Genomic DNA, 17,800 nt, shown 5'->3' with positions numbered 1-17,800 from the left:
CCTCCCTATCGAAGAAGAGTAACGTTCGGGTATGGACCTTGCCATAACTGTGGAGTGACTGGACACATTCACAAAAACTGCCCAAATTCCCATTGTGCTTACTGTGGCCAGTTGGGTCACCTTCTAGTTTCGTGTCCCAATAGAGATAGAGATAATGTTCCGCCGGTCACCGGCGAACATGAGCCCCACCAATCGGGCAATTCTTTAAACATGCCTTAGCAGACCATAGGTCCGATGGCGCTGCTCTTATGGATATGGACCAGGATTTGGAAAGACTTATGAATTTTGTTTGTGCGCTTCGGCTCACATCTAGCTGGTACACCGTTGCATCGGTGAATGACAGCCTGTCGGCTAAACTTTTGGTAGACTCAGGCAGCCCCCGTACCTTCCTAGATTATGATCTGTACACTCGACTGTATGATATAACTGATTTGAAACCATGTGATATCCCATTTGTTACTGCTTCTGGTGGCCCCTTAGAGCTATATGGCACAGTGGTGTTGACCCTACGTATTGGTAATTTTTGTGCACAACAAGAGGTTGTGATTGCTCGTCTGGGTGCGCCATATGGCTTGCTAGGGTGTGATTTTATGGAGAAGCATGATGCTGTTTTGTACATGGGTAAAGGAATGATGAGTCTGCATGGACAAAATGTTATATTGCAACAGCTGTCGGTGTCCTGTTGTGGTGTTATAACTCAGAAACAGATAATAGTCCCTAAGTGGAGTGAAAGAGCTGTCATGGGTGCAGTGAGTGGGCCTTGGTTGCCGTCCCTTTCACAGTATGGTGTGGTTGAATCGTCACCTGTGTTTGAGAGCCAGTATGATAATCGTGGGTTGCGTGTGTTGTCCGGTTTGGTCGATCCTACATGTAATGAGGTGCCTGTGATGTTTATAAACCTATCTCAGAATGATATTGTAATCCCTGCTGGGGAACGAGTAGGCTCTTTAGTGCCCCTTGCGACTTGTGGGTCTGTGGCGGCGCCTGACACCGTGGAAGTCGAACCGTGCTTGGATCTGCCGGACCATCTGCGACACCTTGTAGAAGAACCAGACCACTTGAATGTACAACAGCGACAACAGTTAAGAGATCTTCTCATCAAGTATCAGGATATATTCACGGGGCCTGATGGGAAATTGGGATATACCACTTTGGTTGAGCACAAAATTGAGCTATCTTCTACCGTACCAGTTAAAGTGCCTCCGCGACGTTTGAGTTGGAGGGCACGAGAAATTGTGGGTGACCAGATCGAAAAGATGGAAAAACTGGGTGTTATCGAGAAGGCCCAAAGCCCGTACAACGCGCCGATTGTTCTGGTTCCAAAGCGGGATAACACGTACCGTTTCTGCACCGACTTCCGTAAATTAAATACGATCACGGTAAAGGATGCCCATCCTCTGCCCCGCATTGACGATATCCTGGATTCTCTGGGTGGGGCAAAATGGTATTGTACTCTTGATCTCGAATCCGGTTTTTGGCAAGTTCCCCTGAATCCAAGTGACCGAGACAAAACTGCATTCAGCGTACCTGGGCATTCGCAATTTCGGTGGACAGTCCTTTGCTTTGGCTTGTGTAATGCGCCTGCCACGTTCATGGCAATGATGGAGAAGTTACTTGATGGACTCTTGTGGAAGAAATGCCTTGCCTTCATGGACGACATTTTGGCATATGGGGAGAACTTTGACCAAACACTCTGCAATTTGGAAGATGTTTTCAAGCGAATTCGTGACGCTGGTCTTAAGCTTAAGCCTAAAAAATGCAAACTGTTTTACCAGGAGGTAGAGTACCTGGGACATGTGATTTGCCCAGATGGTCTCAAGTGTAGTGATGACAAAGTTTCTGCTGTGAAGGATTGGCCAGTGCCGAAAAATCTCAAGGACGTTCAAGCATTCCTCGGCACGGCAAACTATTATCGAAGATTCATTGACCAGTTTTCAACCATTGCAGAGCCATTGGTGAAACTCACTCGGAAGAAGGCTACCTTTGAATGGTCCGATGATTGCCAGGTGGCATTCCTGTCTCTGAAACAAAAATTAACAAGTACACCAATATTGGCTTATCCGCTTGAGACTGCAGGAGAGTTTGTTCTCGATACTGATTGCTCTGGCTTTGGTGCAGGAGCAGTCCTCTCCCAAGTGCAGGGAAATGAAGAAAAGGTGATTGCATATGCCAGCAAGACGCTAAACAAGCAACAGAGACGATATTGTGCCACCTTCCGGGAATTATATGCTGTACAGTGGGCCGTGAATCATTTCAGGTCTTATTTGTGGGGAAGGCCGTTCCGACTGAGAGTGGATCACAGTTCTTTGCAGTGGTTGTACAACTTCCGGAACCTAGAAGGCATTACGGCGAGATGGGTCAGCATGTTGGATACGTTCAACTTCAAAATTGAACATAGAGCGGGGGCAAAGCATGGCAAAGCAGATGGACTTTCCCGCATCAGACGTAAATGTGAAAGGGATTGCTGTGCTACATGCGGCGACAAGCCGGACATTGAACTAACCTGTTTCCTACCCGGATTGGAAGTGACTGCTATTCAACCAATTTCTGAGAGCGGAACTGATGAAAGAATGTGCTCATGGCTGGAATCATATAGTCCAAGTCAACTTAGAGAGCTGCAGATTGAGGATGAGTGCATATCGGTCGTGCTGAACTGGAAGGAGACGAGAGATGATGCTCCTAAAGGCACTGAACTTTTACCATATCCAAGGGATGGCGTCCTGCACCGAAAATTTTTGTCACAAAAACCGGGCAATCTTGAGCTCTTTCAAATTGTGATGCCATCGAGCTTGCGTAAGGATATCTATCGGTTACTTCATGAATCAAGAACGGGCGGCCATCTTGGCAAGGAGAAAACTTACAAAAAAATTCGATCAAGATTTTACTGGCCTAATATGCATCGACAAATTGCTGATTGGACCAGATTATGTAAACCGTGCTTTGCTGCAAAAACGCCATTACGACAACATCAGGCCTACTTGCGGAAAATGCCATGTGCAGAAATCATGGACAGAGTGGGCATTGATCACATTGGACCATTACCATTGTCTGAGAACGGCAACGAGTATATATTGTGTGTTACGGACTATTTTAGTAAGTTTGTGGAAGCATACCCAGTCAAAGATGTTAAAGCTGTAACTACCGCGGAGGCGCTGGTCAATCAATTTTTCACGAGGTATGGTGTTCCATTCACCATTCATTCTGATCGTGGATCCGCATTTGAATCTGAACTGTTTCGTCATCTCATGAAATTGTTCGAAATCGACAAGACTCGAACAACATCTTACCATCCACGTAGTGATGGTCTGGTCGAGAAATTTAATGGGACTTTGCAAAAAATGATAAAAACGTTTGTGGGGAATGGAAATCGCAACGATTGGGAGGACTATATCCCTTATCTGTTGATGGCATACAGATCCACGGTTCATGAGAGTACAGGATACACGCCCAACCGACTCATGTTTGGGAGAGAAATTTCCCTTCCCACAGACTTGATGTTTGGAAAACCAACTAACGAACTGTCGTTCGAGTTTTATCATGAATATGTACAATGGGTCGAATCAACAACATCTGATGCCTTTACGTTTGCAAGACAGCAGCTATCGAGATCTGCTGAGAAACAGGAGCGCAACTTTAACCTCTCTGTTAAACCAGCCCCATACTGTGTCGGCGATTTAGTCTGGTTCTTCTATAAACCCTTGGTGAAGAAGTTGTCCAATGGGTGGGTTGGACCATTCAAGGTCATTGAAGTGAAATCGCCATACCTGTACCGAATCGAGAACTTGGACAATGGGCAGTGCAGACTTTCGCATGCTGATTATATCAGACCTTATCTTCTGGAGACGCGGGAATCATCGCCCTCTACATCAGATCCTGCTGCTGACGATAAGACGCCAACCACCACTCGTGCTGGCCGACAGATCAACAGACCTGGTCGTCTGCAAGACTACATAACATGACATATTTTCATCATTGTCGTCGATTTTCACAATCAGTTGTCCTAACCCTTTGTATGTTCGTTCCTTTTTGGGCTTTTATGCCGATATCTTTTTGGTGTCATTGCTTTTTGTTTTGAGGTAGATATTTTCTCATGTACCATTCGAAAAAATTTGGAGGGGGGTATATGTGACGGGGCGCCATCTATGGCGACCAATGACGTCACGCCTTGAGACAATGCGTGCGCGGGAGATAACCGCAGCTTCTAGAATATTCTGTATTCTGTCTGTGTCTGGGTGGTACACGTTTTCTACTGTCGTCAATATAACTGTTACGGTATCTGTCTGGCTGTGAACTGATTTACACTTGAAGAGTATAAAGAACTAGTAGCGACACCGTTACACTAGCTGTACACCATCACAGGCTATTGGGCACGGCAAACGTTCCATAACATGTTCAATTGTTCATAGCAAGCTACAATGAATGTTCTCAATATGTTACTTGAAGAATATCACGTAATTCGTCGGGCCTTATTCTATTCCGAAGATCAACCCCCACATTTACCCGCCAAGAAAATGTTAGTAATGTCAGCACTTGCGCAACCTCACCCCTCCTAAATTGAAGCAACATATAAGCGCCTACGGGCCTACCCTACAGACACGCACCTCCAACTGCTCGGTAACGCAATGACACTTCGCACCAGTGTTGCCAACTCCGGATGGAAGAAAATCGCTAAAACTGGTGTCAAAAATCGCTAGATGGCGCTAAATATTAAGAAAAAAGCGCTAAAAAATAGCGCTAAATCTGCAAAAGGTGCTAAAGGTGTTAAATTGAACCATTATATCGATATATTCCTCTCAGCTATATTTTACTCGCCTGGGGCCAAAGTCACTTATCATATTTCTAGTTCATAATACGTAATAGTCATATCTAAGCGGGACAAAACGGCTTGGCATTTCGATAAAGCAGATCACTTTGCGCAACGATCGCTATACGTGAACACTGACCAGGTTTGCAGGCATAACCGCTCACTATATCAGCGTGCCTTACTCGATGCGTCCGTGAATACGTGATGCGATGTACCGTGGTTATGCGCTTGACTTCTTCTCTAAACTGTGTTGGAGTTGGCCTACTTGAACACGACATGCGACTTGACACACGTGTACAGTGTACACGACATGCGACTTGACCCGACACAACACGACATTGAAACGGGTTTGTTTGCCACTATAAGTAGAGGCCTTAAGAAAATAATCCGAGGAACAACCCGGTGTATGAAATGTAATTAATCTGGTCTTAAACGAATGACCAGACATTGGAGCGACCCCAAAGCGGCCCCCAAAGTCTGGAAATGGGCATTGATAAGAACAATCGCTGGACGGAATTGGTCATTGTTATGTTTATTGTGTTGCGGCGGTGGCATTGTTGGAGCAATAATGCCGGTTTTCAGGCTTTGAGGGCTGTTTCCGGGTGCATGGTTCCATTGTCCGGACGAGATTTTATTTTGTATTTTCGAAATCACTGCGACACTATCTTTCGATCATGGCCATTTTGGCCAATTATATTAAATTTCAGCGTTCAGGTCGCCAGATGTAGCACTGCCAACTATGCTACTTTTAGACTACTCGGCAAGAAGAGACACTGTTTGCCCATGCGTAACCGCCAGGAGTTGCGTATCTACTACTATCTTTCGGTAGGTAGTAATCTAAAATTATATATCATCGGAGTCCGCACTCTGGTGACCGGTACAGCCAATGCAGTCGTCAGCCAGAACTGATCTTTAGTGGTTATTTTCGGTAAAAAAGCGCTAAATAATCGCTAAATACTTTTTCAAAAATCGCTAGATTTATCGCTAGGCGCTAGATCCATATTTTTTGGCGCTAAACCGGATGAAAAATCGCCAGATCTAGCGCGAAAATCGCTAAATTGGCAACACTGGTGACCACCTCTGGTTTATGAGCAAAGCTTTGCTAGTGTGACGTCATAACTCATTTGAAATCCACTAGTTGGCGCTAAAGAGTGTCCGGAATTTGGGTTGCTGAAATATGGTAACTATAGAATGTAAACGTGGAATGGCAGCGACCGATTTTGCAGCTTCGTTCCGCTTCGCTGAAGCTTTACTCAGACTTATTTTACGGCAGCTACGGTAGAATTTCTGGCAATCCAAAAGTTGTCTTCCAGAGCTCAGAATTTACTGACACGACACGACGTCTCCGAGCATCGTCTATCATGTGACGCAATAATTGGTAATGTTGGCTACTCCAACTATAGATAACTAACCTACGTAGGTTAGTTATCTATACTCCAACTACCTCATTCCTTGAGTGATGAGAGCTTACAAGTATATTACAAGCAATCATGATGCAACGTACTTAATGCTCAATGCGATTGATAATTACATTTCTTCTGAACATTATCCGCACATTTATACTATTTACATACCGAGATATCTTATTGGTCATATCTCAAACGCTCTCGCATTAGGATTATAGATCAGGGAGTGGGGTATATCTAGTTTGGAATTCTCGCCACACTAACCCCAACCAAATACTGTACTAATAATCACGCAGATCGCTGCAGTATTGGCCGCCTGCAGCTGGGATATTCTATGGGTGCGCCTATATTATAAATTATTTTGCGAGTATTTACTTCAAACTTGCATTTGCCTCATGCCAATGTACGGGAAATGCGATGATATCTTATGGAGCAGGGGCATGCAACTTTCCTAGTCGGTGGGCCGGATATAGGAAAATTAAGTACTTGGCGGGACGGATTGCTGAATGAATAAATTATTCGCCCATATATACAAGGAATAAATCGTATTTATTGAATGTATTTTATCGACAACAATGTCACTTCAAAGCCATTTCTCGCCAATAATGAAAATACAATGTGGATTTGACAACAGCATTGTCATACAGGCGCCGCCATGTCTGCTTCTCTCTGATCAACTAACTCACAGTGCAATCGTCATTTAAGATTTCAAAGCGTTTGATAAGCCCCTTTGCCCATATCAATACATTAGGGTTGAGTACATCGTAAATGCCGATAATGCAAGTGTTCTCGCTTCGAAGAACTTACCCGTAAGCTCCACTCTCGCGCAGTGCGCAGACCTATATAATAACAGGCAGTCACTAAAATTTGATTTTGAAGCAGGTAGTGGGGTATCTCGGCAGATTGGGGCCGTGGGCCATATTGCTCTCTCGTATAGGCTGCGGTCACTAGGTGGTGATGAATCTGTATCAAGTATATTGATCACGTGATTGATCTATACCTAACGTTTACGGTGATTGCGACACCAAGATATCCGTATTCTTATGAGCGCGGTCGTATCCTAACGTTTCGGGTATAGGCGCGTTCGCGAGCTAATGTTTATTCAAAAAGGTGTGAAATGGTTTGCTAACTCTAGGAATCACTCGCAAGGTAATATTTTGGTAACTAGTTTGTCACAGAGCCGTCGTAGACGGCGATTCGAAAACCAACAATAACCGCGCTCGCAAAACACTTCGAAAAGGTGTGAAATAGTTTGCAAAATACTACGGTCGCTGACAAGATAACGCCTAAGACATAGCCATCGCTCGTGACTTGGTGTTACAAGCAGACCGATCACTCACAGGGTAATATTTTGGTAATTAGTTTGGCACGGAACTGGATTTCACGGGCGAGATATAATAAAAATAATACCAACAATAATTAATAAGTAACGAATAACAGAACCGTCGCAGACGGTGAGTTGAATACCAATAAATCATCACATATTTCTGTTCTAACCCGAGTCCTTTGAGAGGTTAACACTCATTGAAATAGGTGTGAAATAGTTTGCAAATCCTACGGTTGCTTACAAGATAGTACCTCAGGCATAGCGATTTCTCACTCGCTACACAACTGAAGCTGAATGTGTCTGTGTACAAACGTCGGGAGCCTCGATAAGCCAACATTATCATACCCCCAACGACTTCGTTGTTGTATCGCTATACCCAGTGGTGGCTTTTGGGGTGGGCGAGGTAGGCGGTCGCCCGGGCCCTCTGGTCGAAGGGCCCCCCTATTTGGTTTATGCGCATTTTTCAAGGATAATAGCTAATAAACATGGAAATCCGTGTACCAAGCAAGAATATGATTTCGTACAGATGTGTCAATCATCATCAAATCTCTGCATTGTTAGAAAAGTCCCGTATCCAGATAATCATCACGTCTCTGCATGCGGTAAAATTGCTTAGTTTTGATGTATAGTCTATCCTTGCAGACACGTAATAATAGATATGACTGAATCCAGCACCCGGCCAAACCTTGACACGGTGAAAGATAGATAATAATAACAGATGCAAAAGGAAGGTCTGGGTCCCCCCAGTAAGTCTAGCCCAGCCCCCCCCCCCCCGTTCGTAGTGCCACCACTGGCTATTAGGGATGGTGTAAACCTCTGAAAGGTTCAGGTTCGTGTGAACGCGAACCTTTTTGGAAGGTTCTGTGTGAACGCGAACGTGAACCTCATGACGTCACGTGACGTCATACTGCTAATTCCAATCCTATCGTTCAATGAAGTGATAGCCTATGTTAATGGGACACAGTGTGTACTGTACACTGTACACGATACCTAGCGACGACTCGGGCCACATAATGACACAATGCTGAATGGCGTTTTAAACGTCGCCGAATGTATCTATCAACTGAGGCAATCAAAGAATATAATATTCCCATAAAACCAATATCTTCCGTCGCTTAGCCAACAATTTCGACGAGGACTTATATCAGGGGTATAAACTTACGCCTTAACGGTATGGGCCGGAAAATGTATTCAGCGTCCGAGTATTGTTACATTAATATTGAGCAGAGTGTAAAACGAGTTGCTATACTTACTGCCGATATTACCCCATTAACAAGTTATACAGCAGTAGCCAACACATCAATCGCACGGATTTGGTTTTTATGATACAATAAACATATGAGGTCAAGATTGACCCCGCTCACCTGCTAGATTTTTTACATCAGCCAACGATATCAATTCCATTGATTGGATGAATAAGCATCATTCACTGACTACATGTAGTGTAATTCGCTTTTTATGTTATGTAATTGCGGGTCAAGCTCACTGCAGAGAGTCACTAAATATTTGCAAACGGAAAGCTGGATATTTCGAGCAAGCTTTTGTAAGAAAGCAAGTGAAAATTTTGAGATTGTCAAGGTGCATGCTCGTTTAGTGTTGATTTTTTATACTGCCAGCACCACGCGTAGAGTGGCTTGCAGTTGAAATACAATAAACTTGAACGAAAGATGTTATAATTAAGTGAAAATTGTAATATATGAAAAAGGTTCACAGTGCAGAACCTACGAAGGTTCTGCTGTGAACGCGAACCTCTAAATTTCCGAGGTTCACACACAGAACGCGAACGTGAACCTCGCGTTCACACCTCAAAACTGCTGCCTCAAAACTGAACATTTCGGACTCTCGCCGTAGCGAAATCAGAGACAATATCCTCAAAATCAATTTTTTGATCGTAGTCCCTTTCTATAGAAAGAATGGATAGAGCTAATAGCCGATCATCCTTCATGGTAGAACGTTAATAAGACTTTATCAGTTCATTAGCTTTGAGAAGCTCCGCTCACAGCTCGCAATTGAAACCACTGTTCAGCGTCAAACGCAGTTGCATTACGATCATACGTGGTTTCACTGATCCGCACCAGCCTCTTAAATCAGTCAATTTCCGCAGTTAACTCCAATTTAACAATACTGATCTTATTTGAAAGCTATTGTTGTGGCACTGATTCCGGAAATACAATTTAAAAGCTGTTCAGGTCAACGGAACCACCCCGAAATAGCCGTCTAAGTCTGAAAGTCGGTATTGTTCCGAATAATCGCTGGATACAATTTCCATTAACGTGGTCAAATTGGTCATTGTGTTGTTGCGCTCCGCTTGTTCGGGAGAATCGGTCTTGATGGCTATTTCGGAGTGGCTCCATTGCTATGCTCAATGCTTACATCTTAATTCGTGTTTTCGGAATTAGTGCGACCGGTGCGACAATAGGTTTGAATGAGACCAGTTGAATATATTTGAGCTCTCGGGTCGCAAGCTACGGGACTACTAATTATTAGCTGCTTCTAGCCGGCTGTGAACACTGTCCACAGTGCAGCCTCATTTTGCCGCCCCCTTGGAGCCTGCTGCATCTGTCGCAGAGCCATAACCGCCAAGTGGCTGCTACGCCATGCACTGCGCCGAGGTCGCCCAAATGTCCTCTTTTTCACAATCCGTCTTCTCTGTTTGTTTTGATGTGTTAAGCGACCATATACAGAGACGACTGAAAAAGGTCTACTCGCACCAAAGTACCCGTGAAAACTGACTTTTTCTAGAGCTGTCGAGGAGGATGACTGACAAAAGTCAACCAAACGGAAACTGTCTTCGGATCTTAAAGTATGGTAACCCTAGCAATAAATATATTAACTAAAATGTATTCGACGTGCAGGAAAATCATATTTTATTGGTTTTGTTCATTCAACATTCCATGGATGAACAGTTCATTCTGTGCATCGCTAATCTCTATCAATGTATTAAATGGTCGTTACTGTTTTGATAATCATGGTGTTTCCGTACTTACCGACTAATAGCACTGCCCAATTCTCGTCTTTCACGTTAAATCCATAGTAATCTATTATATGTGTAGTTTGATGTGTATTGTGGTATGTCTTCTTTCCGAGCTAAAATTTGATTAGCATAAGGACGAGTGGCTATATATAGTGTCGAAGCCGCGGATAAACGTCTTACATAACACCTATCCATTTATTATAGCATTAACTACAAAATATATTTTATATGTGTCGAAGACTTTAGTTTCACATAAGCTTGGTGGTGCAAGTAGTTCGCACCATTCCTTACATTTCGAAATCATTTTGAGCTATTCAGCCACCGTTTCCTTTCAGACTGGACATTAACCGACTATATGAACGGCACCGGTGTATCCCCGGCTGATTTAGGAAACGGGATCCAGACTCTACCGATTGTTATTCGCTACCTCACTCCAACTGCAGTCGGTGTGGTGGGGGTTAGTGCGGTAACGGCCGCTGTGATGTCATCAGCAGACGCGTCTGGTCTGGCGGTTGGCTCTATCTTCGGGAGGAATGTATACAATGCGGTTTTGCGGCCAAAGGTTAAATACATGGTCAACTCTCTGTAGTTATAACCTAATTATTACCATAGTAGTATATCTTTGAATGTAATGCGACGATAATTCTGGTGATATATTGATATCAAACGCCGTCAATGCATAGCATGATATATGGCTCTGATGATGCCGAAAATACATAGCTGATGCATCGCATAATACTACAATATAAGGCTATATGATATTACAGAAAGAATGGTTGACACTAGGTTATTCCTTTCGTAATGCGAACCGTGATAAACCATGCGCCACGACACCTTCATATATCCCTCGATATGAGTATACTATTATATTAAAGCATATTGGCTCCCAACCTTTTTCATCTCGTGCCTCCCTTGGCCGGAATTTAAGCCAAAATTCCCCCTTTAGGAGAAATCTGCCCAATAATTAAAAAAGGTCATTTTTACCGCGCAAACACCTGTTGACTGAGAGAATAAAACGGGTGGTACCGAATGTTTGTATATAGCAGGGATGTAACAACACTTTGTAGACCTCCAAAAACAATGGTCTTGGTCCTAATCAAACAAATTCTGGAAGACTTGACTCAAGAGACCCCCACACTTCCATTTGTACTTTCGCCTTACCATGCCCCAATCGCTTATATAACTGCTGTGAAAAATCAGTATGCATAAATTTATTGGTCTCGCGACTTTTTTTTCTCAAGTTTGCGTCTGCATTTGGTTAATAATATTGGTAATTCATATATAGCAGGGTTGACCAGACTCGAGTCATCATTTTCTGATGAATCGACTTGACTCAAAATACGGAAATGACCAGACATGGGGTGATTACTTCATGAATGTAATCGATTGCGATTACGATTACTTCTGACTGACGCGATTACGATTACGATTACGATTACAGCAAAATCAGGAAGTAGTCGATTACGATTACGATTACATTGGGAAAGTAATCACGATTACTCACGATTACATTTATTTTGCATCGTAGTAGTTATATTGGAAGACAATACATGGATTGCGCTGAATAGGCCTGATGATACAACAACTGTCTTTACAAAAGATGGGACATTTCCTTGTTACGTCATAATGTATCCATTGCCCATTTTATAGAGGACGGTTTATCGCACACAACGTTTTGCATTCTTGCCAGGTCCATAACTGCCGCACCCCAAATTCCCCAATCGGGTGGGGAGCGTGGTTGGAGGGTAGGCTACTGAAAAGTATTTCGTAAACCAACATAAATCATAGAGTATTTTCGAGAGATTTCATTAACTTGGAAATTCTCTTTGAGCTTTGCGATTTAAATGTCTCTAGAAGTCTAGATAGATTGATTTCGAAATGCATACGTCTCCCCCTCAAGAAATAAAGCATGCATCATTCATAGTAATAGGCTTTTAGGTGCCATTCAATACCGCTCCTCGACACATCAAAAGACATATGCAGTTTCGGCAAACATAAGACTCCACGAAGTGTGCTACTAAAGAACGACATTGGCGGAAACTTAGGGTATGTGTCCATTGTCAATAGCCGCGCTGGGTGGGCGTGACTAACAGTCCATTCCTTTCAATCTGAGCCCACGACGCAAATGCCACCCGGGCACCCACCCACAGAGCATTACACATGACAATTCGTGAGTGCGTCTCACGCAAGTTTTTCTTTTAGTCTGATATGTTTGGGCCACTACAAGCAATATCTTTTGTCTATATAACAGACCGGAGGTCACGAATTAAAAGCATACAATAAAGTAATTATTGCAAGATACCAGATGTTATAATTATGAATTTCGCGCCCCCTGCTATTCAGGTTAATCTGGCCATCGGGCAATGTAATGCAATTACCAATATTATTGAATAAATTAAATCTTCAACTTCAAAATTGACTACTCTATGGGGGCACAAGACCAATATTTGGGTGGGGGAAACTTTTGCGGTTTTTATCTTGATTCTAACCTACGCTAACATGGTATATAAGCCGATGGCTACGGCGGCAGGTCCAAATGTTCAGTAAAAAATTGCGAAATAGTGATTGGCGCCCGTTTTGAGTAGAATAATATGAGAATAAGAGAAAGTGAACATAAAATTCTGCCTTCAACTCAATGCAGATAATGTAATGCAGGCTGCCATTACGAAAACGGCAAACCAACGGCTCAGTTATGATATATATCAGCAGCTGTTGATTTTAATGCGCCGTTGTGGAAACCATAATGTTTTATTTGACGAGTACAAAATTTCAAGCCTTTGTCTGGTGTAGGTTCGTACCATATGGGCCTACTGCTCGCCAAGCAGCAAAACTGAAACTGCATTTAACTATAGAATTAGAACTATTACATTCTATAGTTTAAATAAGCAGAACCAAACTTCAATACACAAGTTGCTTAGGCAGAGAGGTGATTAAGTATCCTGTTGCGAGGTAGTGGTGTCTGAAATGTATTGATAACCCGATTTACAGCACGATGGGGTTTCTTACAATCACACTAATGTACACCGAATATCTATTTACTATGTGTGGACTGGACACTTCTCACGCAAAGACGAGCAAAGCTAATAGGCTACCTCTGACGTAATAATGAGCAGTGGCATTGGAAAATCCGACGCTTGTGCTCTCAATAACTGGTATAATACGTATTCATGTTCACGAGTGTTCAGTTTATGTCACAGTCCTTGTACAAATAAAAAGTAATCGTTCTTTCACAAAAAAATCGATTAAATATGGGAAGTAGTCGATTACGATTACGATTACTTCGGGATTTTTTCGAATGTAATCGATTGCGATTACGATTACTTGAAAATGCTGTAATCGTCGTAATCGATTACGATTACTAATCGCGATTACCCCATGTCTGGAAATGACTAAACTCGATTCGAGACAATCTGTGTATTGATTTGACTTGGACACGAGTCATTGTGCATGACTCGAGCCAAGCCATATGACTCGAGACTATAAGACGGCCAAGACCGACATTTCATTGTAATTTCGAAGAACAGTAAAGTGACCACCCTATTGGAATTTCGTCCATTGATCCTGGTACTTGAAAATGCGACAAGAAACTGCTCAAAGTGAGGAAAAACAGTGCATTATAAATTCAAATCATTCAATATCACCAAACAGAGTTGTAACAAGTGGGTTTAACAAGACTTCAACTGGAAACTGAGCATTAAACAATGACTTGTACTCAGACTGGAGTCATAATACCACGACTCGGACCAAACCCTCTGCTCGGTGACTTGGACTCGGACTTGACTCAATGGTGAATTGAAAATGACTCGACTTGACTCGAGTCAAAACTATGAAAGTGCATGAGATTGACTTGTGACTCGGAGGTCGGAGCCTCGTGACTTGGTTACAGCCCTGAAATATAACCAGCACCGTAACTGCCGCACCCCAAACCCCGTAATTGATGAGGGGCCCGAGCTCGAAGGGGGCCCAAAATTATTTCACGAATTTGCATAAATCATAATATATTTTTTGAAAATTTATGCCAATTTTTCAAAAAATTTTCGCGTTGTGCGCGAATTCAAGAAGCCATTTATCTTTAATATTGGGTATTGGGCCATTACCGCGCCACGACCCACCAAGACATACAATCAAGTTTTAGGCCATATAACATGCGACTCCAAGAAGTGTGCCAGAACGATCGGCAGCGAGAAAACCTTGGCCGAAAAGGTCTATGCCTTTATGCTGACCGAAGACTGCGTTCTATATATAAAATACACATAGGTTTAATTGTACATAGGCGTCTAAATGACTGACGCCAAATGTTCCTGTCTTTGCAATCTGAACCTCACAAGATAAATACCATCCCGCTGGGAAAAAATTTATGCCAGTGAAGAAATACCAATTTGAAATCGTGTGCGTCTCTTAGTTTAGAAGCCTACGTTTGGGCGATTCTGTATGTTCTGATATAGCAGACTGGAAGTCACGAAATAACATCATGTAACGAAGTCATATCAACGGGTCCGCCCGCCAGAAGATGTTTAATTATAATTTAAGGGCCCTCCCGTTTTCAAGACACTTCACTCAGCTCTACCGGTAAATCTAATTACGTGAGAAGAGAGGAAAATAAATTGATAGCATAATATATATGCAATCGCCGATCTGATTGACCGATTTGATCATAAATTATCGAAAATTTTGTTGTGATAGATTCGGCACGACATTTGCTAGGGTTATTTGATATATTTGATTGAGAGGCCGTCGCTGGCCTACAAAGATGTCTTGCGAACTGCAGCACATCTGAACTAGTTAAAAAAAAAACAAGGGGGAATTTGTATATGAACATACTTTCAGCAAAAAATAACACCCAGAAGGAGCATACGTTCGGATATAACTGGTTTACTGCATGACAGTTCGAACATGAACAATGTGGGAAATCCGTTACAAATCTAAAGTGGAATTCCTCCCTAAGAATTGCAAAATTCCCCCTAAGGGGGGAAATTCTCCCCGGTTGGGAACCACTGTAGTGTCTCATTATCCTAATCAGCGATAATACTTTCAATTAATGCCGCCGAAAATGAGATAATGTCATTGTGATGTTACTTCTCGCCCCTTGCAATGTAACTAAAGTCTTCACCAACTCAACATCAAGTCTAAAAGTTCTCCCTATCAAAGTAGCTAATGCCTCGTACATTCCCGTCATACAGTGCCGGCAAAACATCTTTATATTCAGTCGGCAAAAAATCTTTACATCTAAATTTTCATAGGTTCGTGGCTTATTAGTATGGACAGAAGCATCGCGGTCACCACAACCCTCATAGAACGTCTTAAGCTATCGTCCGTCTAAACTTTACTGCAAGGTCATGGCTCTGCGTGCCTTCTGCCGGTATACAGTTTTTGATAGAACGGTCGACGATATCGCACAATTTAGCTCACTTTCACAATATTCCGATGGCTTTCAAAATCCATTCAAATACTTGAATAGTTCGAAAGACGATGAAAATGAAAGAATAAGATCATGACTCCACTTCATTAAAGATGGGAGGTTTTGTGATTACAGTAACGATGAGATATTGGGTTCTCAAGAGAGACGATGAACCAATTAAAAGCGGCGGTCATACTGCCACACGGAATGATCCCGAATAGCAAACCTAAGATGAGTTCGTCGATAGCGGAAAAGCTTTAGAGGGGCGAAGTAACGTAATACCCAATCAATAATCTCACAGAAGCATGCTGAGATTATTGAGTAAACACAGAAACTCCCTTCTCTAACAAAGCCGAGCCATGATGTTCTTTTCATGTTTGCACCTTTTTTTCGAACCATTCAAGTTTTTTAATGGATTTTCGGAAGCCCTCTAAATTTTGCGAAAATGGACAGTGTTTCGTGCGATTTCAGCGATCTTACTGTAAACCAGCAATAGGCACGCAGAGCAATGACAGTACAGTAAAGTATAGCGGGACACTAGCTTATGACGTTACATCAATTCAAAATATGCCTACCACAAGAATTGCAACACAATGAAATCTCAAGGCCCCGGATAATATTAGCATTGACTGTTCCTTTATTTCGTTACAGGCATCCGAGCAGGAAGTGGCGTGGATAATACGATTGTCGATAGTTGGATTTGGCATTGCTGCAGCAACTATTGCTATAAAAGTCAAATCAATAATGATACTATACATTCTCTGCGCAGACTTGGGGTATGTTTTAACTTGGCCTCAGGTAAGTACGTTAACGTTTTAACAGCGGGTAGGCCTACGTGTCGTGTAGGCTAAATACTGCCTATGCTGGTACATGTCAACGACTGTTATAGTGATTATGTTCATTTGCAGTTTGTGTGTTCGTTATATCTGGACACAAATGCTTACGGAACAATATTTGGGATCACGGTCGGGATCCTTCTAAGGATTGGCGGGGGCGAATACCTTTTGGACTTTCCTCCTCCCTTCAACTACCCGGGCGGCAGGAACTTCCCAGTGAAATCGTTCGCGATGGCACTGACGTTTTGCACCACAGTTGTCACGTCCTATTTCATGAAATGGTTGCTGATAAACGAGTATATCCCAAGTCGCTTTGACGTTCTAAAAGTGAAGAAAAGGAAGGAAAAGTCGTTCGAGGCTGCAACAGAACTCAAGTCTCCGAGAATGCAATTTTACGTTTCATGATGAAGTGATAATGGGAAATAAACTGTAACTTGCCTATGATTTGTATGTGTAATTACATATTTGATGGCTGCTGTAGCCGGCATAGTCTACTCACTACTCAGTACGCTAATCCAAAAGCGCAAATACGGCCAGGACTTGCAATAATGCATTGCAGCGAAATGCATTAATTGCTGAATCCGAAATGCTACTTTTATAACACTTGCACAACAGAGTGCTATGAACGAAGAGAAGTTCAGTTATCACAGGTAACTCAAGAAAGTCAAATTCAGGGATTTGGCGTACAATTACATCTCCGATATAATAGTTATTGTCTTGGTGATAAGATTTTGTGGCTCTCTTATTAACTCACAACTTGGAACAAACAGTGCATCTGAAAATATGTAGAGAGTCACTGGAAACATTGCACATTTCCAACTTGTTCCGATATCGTTTTATGACAGATAGCCTATATACCAGTACAACCAATTGTTTACATTGCTTTGCTTTAACTGAGTAACTGAGATGAAATATGTTGCCTCAAAATATAACATCCAGCTCATACTACTGAATTGGGGATATCTGTTATAACTAGATAAAATAGCAAGGGCATATAGTATAGCCTACCAAAACTACTTATAACAAACGACGTTGTTACAATATTAATGTGTCAA

General features: G+C 42.5%; 2 protein-coding genes across 2 annotated transcripts in view; one reads left to right on the top strand and one right to left on the bottom strand.

Moving 5' to 3' along the window:
• The window catches only part of LOC145447014 (alkaline ceramidase 2-like), a 454,308-nt gene that overhangs the window by 288,300 nt on the left and 148,208 nt on the right, over window positions 1–17,800 (bottom strand). The window lies entirely within an intron of this gene.
• On the top strand, window positions 10,271–17,186 carry LOC145447024 (high affinity choline transporter 1-like). Its single transcript, XM_080325455.1, has 3 exons — window positions 10,271–11,073; window positions 16,561–16,707; window positions 16,818–17,186. Exons 1-3 carry the CDS (start codon window positions 10,867–10,869, stop codon window positions 17,148–17,150), a joined length of 687 nt encoding a protein of 228 aa, XP_080181581.1. The 5' UTR covers window positions 10,271–10,866; the 3' UTR covers window positions 17,151–17,186.

The sequence above is a fragment of the Botryllus schlosseri genome, chromosome 9, assembly GCF_051294905.1.
Source record: "Botryllus schlosseri isolate E-star chromosome 9, Bs_hap1, whole genome shotgun sequence".
Taxonomy (NCBI): domain Eukaryota; kingdom Metazoa; phylum Chordata; class Ascidiacea; order Stolidobranchia; family Styelidae; genus Botryllus; species Botryllus schlosseri.
The sequence above is the reverse complement of the archived record's forward strand: the minus strand, read 5'-3'. Positions and strand labels throughout refer to the sequence as shown.

What these genes read in the sequence shown, in the direction of transcription:
- LOC145447024 (XM_080325455.1), top strand. Translation starts at nt 10,867, where the DNA reads ATGAACGGCACCGGTGTATCCCCGGCTGATTTAGGAAACGGGATCCAG. An exon ending in ATGCGGTTTTGCGGCCAAAG is followed by an intron (nt 11,074 to 16,560) that starts GTTAAATACATG and finishes ATTTCGTTACAG; the next exon opens with GCATCCGAGCAGGAAGTGGC. An exon ending in ATGTTTTAACTTGGCCTCAG is followed by an intron (nt 16,708 to 16,817) that starts GTAAGTACGTTA and finishes GTTCATTTGCAG; the next exon opens with TTTGTGTGTTCGTTATATCT.